Source organism: Capsicum annuum, chromosome 3 (genome assembly GCF_002878395.1).
Source record: "Capsicum annuum cultivar UCD-10X-F1 chromosome 3, UCD10Xv1.1, whole genome shotgun sequence".
NCBI lineage: Eukaryota > Viridiplantae > Streptophyta > Magnoliopsida > Solanales > Solanaceae > Capsicum > Capsicum annuum.
The window spans coordinates 197153338-197160955 of record NC_061113.1 but is presented as its reverse complement, the minus strand read 5'-3'; the positions used below and the strand labels follow the sequence as shown (position 1 = coordinate 197160955).

The window sequence follows — 7618 nt, the reverse complement described above, 5'->3', positions numbered from 1 at the left end:
ATTAATGAGGTCAATGCATACCAAATGATCAAATAAAAATGATATACTTCTAAAACTTGTAGGGAATAATAAAGAGGAAATTTACCACACCAAAGGACGTGGTGTAGTGGATGGGGTTGCTTCTTCCTCTTGGGTCCGGGTCCTAGGTATAGAAAAATCCTTAGTACGGAGCGCTACCTCCGAATAGGGCCCTACCCGCCGCGAATCCGGATTAGTTGGGCTCTAATGCGGGTACCAGATACCGGATGGAAAACAAAAAAAAACAAAAGGAAATTTCAAAATTGACCCTCATTTGGACATAACCGGAGATCTATAGGGGTGACAAAATTGGTAAAATTTATAATAATTCGCTCAACAGAACCTATTTTAAACGGATTGGATATTCAATTATTTAAAAGTAGGTCAAATACGAATCAACTCATACTGCTACTTTATAGTCTTTTTCATCCATTGTAATGAAGGTAATCCAGTCATCATTTAATGTTTTGAATTCTTGCCTTCTTGCCTTCTTGCCTTCTTGCCTTCATTCTTTGAAAAAGTCCGTTATAACGGCTAAAAGCTTTCAAGTCTTTTATTCTTGTATCTGATGCCAACTTTCTTTCATGTAATTTTTTTTGCTGATCTTTCTTCTCTTCTTTTTCTTTTCTTTTCTTTTTGATATTTTTAGAATTCAGATTAAAAAAATTGTCTTTATTTACTCTTAATTTTATACTAATGTACCACTTCGAGCTGCCGATGGTTCGCCCTATTGTGCCACACGCTATCAACGCACCCTTGGCAAACTGCAGTATTTGTCCCTCACTCGGCCAAAAATATCATGCAAACAACAAATTTGCAATTTATGCATGCTCCGATTGATGAACATTGGAAAGCGGTTAAAAGAGTACTGCTGTATGGCAAGCAAACCGTGAGTCTCGGACTTCGCATCCTTCGCAACTTTGACTCTGATTTGTATATGTATGCCAATGCGGATGGTACCAAACAAAATACAAAAATGAAAATAAAGTATGTAAATCGGAAGATAATTAAGCAAAGATAGATACAAGAAGAGAAAATGTAAGTAACCAAACGTATGTTAAATCACTGACCTCCAACGTTTAACGTAATACAAGTACCTAACTCCTACGAAGTCTGAGAGGAAAACTAATCCACTCACAATCAGTGTTTCTACACAAAGTCAACAAAGCTCCCAACAAGCTAAAAGCACTCTAAGTGTAAGTTTCATCCAAAATCATCCATGGAAGAAAAGAAAAATCCTAATTATTTATAGCCGTGGCCTATTTATTACAACATAGGCCCAAAAATGTTCTTAAATGCCAAATGACCTAAAAGTGGCCCCTAAATATCAATTGTCCAAAAGGGCAATACTTTGGCACTTTGGTGATGCGCCTCTCATTCAAACATGATGCTGCTCAATGATTCATTGAATTGTATCTTCGAATATAGCTCCTCTCGTGCTCCAAGCTATCACCTAAATACGTCCTTGTTTCCCTAAGGTGATCAATTCTTTGATCCTTAAGTGTTGACCATGAAGCATAAATCTTGAAAGATTGGAACTGATACGGTTTTATCATCCCCGTTCCCTCTCTTGAAAAGGATTCGACCTCAAATTCAAATCTTTTGTTGACTTGCCATTACAATTTTCAAGTTTGAAATCTTTTGGGAAGAACTCTGTTAGGCCTTCAAAACCTATTTTCCTAAGTCACCTTACACCCTTCTTTGAAAGTATTTGTTCATGAAGCTACACAATAGAAAAAGTGATACTAGGTAAAATACTAGTATCGAGGTTAGTGGACCTAATGTGGAGACCATCTTAGCTTAATTGAATTTGAAGTGGTCGAACAACGTTTTGTGGAGCTCGATTTATATTGGTTTGGAGTGAGAGAACATGTTGTTGAGGTCTTCGAGAACAATTTTGATGGATAAATCTCGGTGTGGTGATGGTAGTTTGGCTATGGAGTTGATTCTTCATGTTTGCCATCTTGCCTTCCATATGCATCATTGTACCTTCAATGCATGGCAGGTTCCACTCATTTTCTTTACAACTTGTTGCATTTCAAGGAGTGCCTCCAAGATGGTATCAAGGGTTGCTCCATCCATGATCCTTAGTAAGCTTGAGGAACGGAACGAAGCAAATACAGACGGCTCGATTAAAAATAAAAGGACTCAAAATAAGAAACAAAAGATTAAAGTACTCAAGAGAATGAACGGAGAAAGAAATGGACTCAAGAACTGATCACAACTAAGTAGGGTGATTACTAATTGTTAATTAATATAGGAATCAAAGAAAGTGATTAGGAATCAAATTAATGAAACTAAGATGTTAGAACCAAAGAAAAGTTGTATTTAGGACTGTTCAGTTGCATTTTGAGTCGTGTAGATGTATCTTGGGATATGCCCACGCAGATGAGGCTGCATGTCACCTGTCAGAAACTCTGGTAGTGACCCACAAAGGCCATCTGTTCCCACAAGTGGACCACCTACTCATGCAGATGCGGGCACAGATGCCCTCAAACAGTCAGCTATAACCTCCAAATTTTATGCTTCTGTGGGCTCTCTTTGTACTTCTTTTCTTTGAATTTTTTCTCTTTTGGAATATTTCTTTAGTATACAAATACACCTTTTTTTTACCCTTCCTTTTTGGATCAAACCACCTATTTCAATGAATTTTTTTCTTGAAGATATGAAAATTCTTCAAGAATATCAAGAATAAATATGAAATTCCAAAATTCACAACTTTGTCATGGCAAACAATCTTCAATACTTTTTAGCCTCAAATTTCAAGTCAAAATTTTCAGATCTTGAAATCCATTTCAATTTTTCTTCAAGTTATGAAGAACAACATGAACATGAAGAACACCAAATTAAACCCCAATGAATTTCTTCACCATTTTCGCTCTAATTTTAGATTCAAGCTCCAAATGATTAGGAGAACAAACCACAACACAAATAAATGCCCAATTTAGTCCGGATCTAAGAACTGACTTCTTCTTCTTCAAACTTCAAGGTCCCAACAATGGTAGAATTTCCAAATCAACTCCTCAGATCAAGACTTAATCATGTTAGAGGATACAAATCTAGCATAAGAAACTCAAGAAGACACAAAAATCAAGCATCAAAATTTTCAAAAATTCTCAAAATATTTTTGTGACTTTTTTCTATTTTCGTGATACAAATCCTAGACTAGAATCGTTTGAATGATCCTATGCTCAGTTCTAATACCAAAATGATACCAAAGAAAATACAAAATCGAAAACAAAGTATAGAAATTGAATAATAATAAAGAAAAGATCGATAGATAAACACAAGAAGAGAAAACATAAGCAATCAAAGATATATTAAACCAAATGACGTCCAACGTTTAACCTAATATAAGTTCCTAACTCCTACAAAGTCCGGGAGAAAAGTTAATCCACTCACAACCAACGTTTCTAAACAGAGTCAACAAAGCTTCCAACAAGCTAAAACACTCCCACGTGTAATTTTCATCCAAAATCATCTATGAAAGAAAATAAAAATCCTAGCTATTTATAGTCATGGGTTACTTATTACAAAATAGTTTCAAAAGTGAGCTTAAATGCCAAATGGCCCAAAAGTGGCCCCTAAATACCAATTGCCCAAAAGGGCGATACTTTGGCGATGCACTTTTTTTGCTTCAAGCTATCGTCCAAATATGATGTTTTTCAATGGTTCCTTAGATTGTATCATCAAATATAACTCCTCTGTTGCTCCAAGCTATCATCCAAAAGACGTCCTTGTTTCCCTAAGGTGCTCAAGTCTTTGTTCCTTAGGGTTGACCATGAAGCATAGATCTCGAAAGATTGGAACTGATTCGGCTACCAGCGGACTAGGCTAGCGATCCGAATGATAGAATCTCTACATCAGGTTACATGTACTTTTCTTTGAACCAAATCCATTCAGTGTTGGAAATCTTACTGAAAATGACCACGACTATTTTAGGGAATTCATCAAAGCTTGAGACATATCAAAAATATTGTCCTTAACGATATTCACCCAGTATAAGTGTATCTCCCAAAATTCAATTCTAATTTAAAACTAGGAGCACAAAATAGACAAAGATTCAAATAAGTTGAAACCCAGCACTGAAGAAGAAGAAGAGAAGAGTTTCTTCCTTCTTTGTAGAGTGAACTCAGAAAAAGAACTTACATAGTCCAAAATGGACATCTGCTTCGTAAGGAAACATGTTCACAAATTCACAATAAGGTATAAAGAAAAATAATAATGGCTATTCAAGAGGTCAGTTTTGAATAGCAGCTAAATTTACAAAATTTCAATGGTAGATACTCATGAAAGGGAATAATAAAGGTTAATAAATGGTCTATTACTATAGCGAAATAAAGAGTATATTATAATGAGTAATACAAATGATTAATGGTTATTAATTATGGCTAGTAAAGAATAAAATGTTCAACTTATTTTTGAGATATAGAACTTATTTTTCTAACAGCCAGTTGGTTATCAAGAAAGCAACGTTCAATGGTTTACCCATCCACCAAGGCAGAATATAAATAAGTCGCCAATGAACTTGCTGAGATCGTCTTGGGTGTGAAACTTTCTTCATGAGTTACGTGTCATTTGTCACCATTTCGAAGAGGCCAACAATCTAATGTGACAATGTTGGAGTTACTTATGTATCTCACAACCCAATGTTTCATGCCCCTATTAAATATGTTACTATAGAGTTTGCATAATGTCCGTGACCAGGTTCAAGCTCATCGAGTTCATGTTACTCATACTTATGCTTGTGATCAACTTATTGCTACCTTCACCAAGCCATGGCTTAAATCAACTTTTACTAGGTATCGTTCCAAGTAAGGCAATGTTGTGAACGGGTGTATTAACTATCTTATCTTCTGGTTGCTTTTACTAACTCATAGGATGTTGTTTTATTAATCTCTTGTTGCTAATTTGTTAGAGTTTGAATAGGTCTCCTGATATTTGGAACATATTTAAGAATAGTTATTAGTTCCTATTGTCATGGAGCTTCTTTAGCAGATAGTGTCCTCCACTTTAGTTTCAGTTAGTTGTAGATTATGAATTGGGTAATATATGTACTTATTGTGACTTCAATGCGGGCACCGGACACCGGATGGGAAACCAAAGAAAAAAGATTATGAATTCAAAAACTTGTTGCTAGATTTAATATAATCATCTTTTGACCCCCTCATCTGAATCTTTATAATTAACCGTCCAAACTTAAACAAGTTGGCTAGGTCATACTTTAATGAGCTAATTTTACACCTAGGTTTATGAGCTTAGTATCGAGTTTTGGGATTCATTATTGTTAGGCATGTTGTTGGGAGGGAAGAGCTAGCATAATTTGGAGGCGGAGAATGATGATATCCAACGGCGCTGCTAAAGGTGGGTGTTCTGTGTTCTATGGGATAGCCATTGCTTTGCTAACCCATGGATTATAAATAATCAAATCATTTATAAAGCATTCTGACACAAAAATCAAGACATCCTGATTGGAGTTGATTTGATGTTAAGGTTTCAAGATTTAGACTTGTAAACTTAGAAGCCTCCTGGGATCAATCTATGCTAGAAGGTTGTAGAAACAGTATGGTACCTTGACATGCCTACTATATATATCTCTGTTTTGAGTTTTCTCAAGTGTAGGATGTTGCCACTTCATCTGTAATTGAGAAAAGTATAAGGCGCCTTAATTATGTTTTTTTTTTTTTTTTTTTTAAATTATTATTATTTCTGATTGGGCTAACGAGTAGCAACGCATTGATTCAACATCCTAATCTGCAGTATGTAAAATCATATTATACAACATATTAGTAAAATCCCACAAAGTAGGGTTTAGGGAGGGTAAAGTATACACAAATCATACCATAATTCAGAGATAGAGAGGTTTTTTCCAACAGACCCTTTCCTCAAGCAAAAAAAGAAAAACAGTCCAAAAAAGTATAGAAAAAGAAATAACAAAAGTGGAGACAGTCATGACAAAAGACTATACTATAAGACACCTAACAAATCATCTTAAACAGTAGTCATAACAGGATATAATGAATATCGAAGTGTAAAGGCCACAATTAATAACTAAACTCAAAAGGGAAAGAAATTATACGACAAATACAACTCATAGTATGTTTAATTGTAAAGAAGAATAAGTGAGACAAATTTCAATCATCTAATATGAAATAAATAATCATATCGTATTTCAATAAATTTCTGTGTATGCTGAAATTTTAGCGAGGATATTACGGAAGTTATGGATCTCTAAGCTCGTACCAAAGAAACAGAAGTTAGAATTGACTTTCTTAGATGCATACACTTATTGAGTTGTTTCATAGCATGTAGCAGTGGTAGGATTTCTCCAATTTTGGACCTTTAGTAATTCATAACTCATAAATACTAATCTCCTCTAGCCCGTATCTCCATGATCGCTCGAAGAGATATCATCAACGTGCCAAGGCTGATAGCTAGCCAAGTTTGCCATCCAGTTCCGAACTCTTCACTGGCAAAGGAAGCAGTAAGGTAACAGAGTCCATAGAGAACTCCAAAATCAGTATTGAGAGGCCTAACCATCATGAGCACACAGAAAAAACTCGCAGTACACATTAAGAGGAACAAAGTTACATGAGCATGAGGGTTTTCTTTCTGCAGGCTCAGGAGCGGCAACAAGAAGAGCCAAGAAACCGCCAGTCCTAGACCATCAAAAGAACCAACAGGGACAGCCCCAATGTTCAGTACTCGAAGAAAACCAGAGACTACAAAATATCCGCCCAGTAGTACTATTGCCATAACTGGGCCAACAAGCCACGCTGCGTGGCCAAGAGCAGCCATACCCACAAACAAGAAAAGCACCGTGGATGCAGCCCATATCTTCTTCTCAAGATCCATTTCCTTTACGTCTTGTTTCTAAAATGTGCTCGTATTTGGAAACAAGAAGAAAATCAGAACAAGAATTCATATGATGAAAACACGTAATTATGATACTAAAATTGAGGTAATTACTGCTATAACAACATGGACACTCGCCCAAGAAAATTGTTTTTCAGAACAAGTTTGTTAAAAATACTAAGAGTAAAAATGCTCTGATGAAAACATTGAAGAATTAAAACAGTAACCACAGAAAACTAAAATTTCAAACCATGGGAAGACGTACATTCTATTCAGCAGGAGACCCTTTGTAACATGGATATTAATTCAATATTCTCTTCATTCTAGTATATGTTACATCATCCTTATTAGAAACAATTAAGTTTATAGCCACTGAAATGTTGAGATTTACCTTCCTTCTATTTTATCATTTTTATTAATGGTAGAATATTTTTTTTTTCCATTTTTAGTCTAAAAAGATTTTACATTATTTATTTCCTTTTAAGTCTAGAGTTTATTAATTAAAGAATATTTAGTCTTATAACTATAATATTTTTCTTATTTATTTTATTTAGTTTCTTATAAATAGAGATTACTCTTCTATTTAAATCAAGAAAAAGAATCAATCAAGAGTTTTCATTCAATTTCTGTTCAATTTTCTTTCTTGTCTCTTTCATTCCATAACAATGAAATGACTTTTTTACAAAGTTATAGCTGCACAAAAGTTATATATGTTTAAAATTTCAAACTTTAATTTCTTTATTCT

At 34.8% G+C, this 7618-nt stretch overlaps 1 protein-coding gene across 1 annotated transcript; it reads right to left on the bottom strand.

Annotated features, from left to right (window-relative positions):
- Positions 1-6080: 6080 nt before the first annotated feature.
- Positions 6081-7217, bottom strand: LOC124896755. Its single transcript, XM_047408561.1, has 2 exons — positions 7139-7217; positions 6081-6891 (listed from the first exon to the last, which is right to left on the bottom strand). Exon 2 carries the CDS (start codon positions 6871-6873, stop codon positions 6385-6387), a length of 489 nt encoding a protein of 162 aa, XP_047264517.1. The 5' UTR covers positions 6874-6891; positions 7139-7217; the 3' UTR covers positions 6081-6384.
- Between the last annotated feature and the right edge of the window lie 401 nt (positions 7218-7618).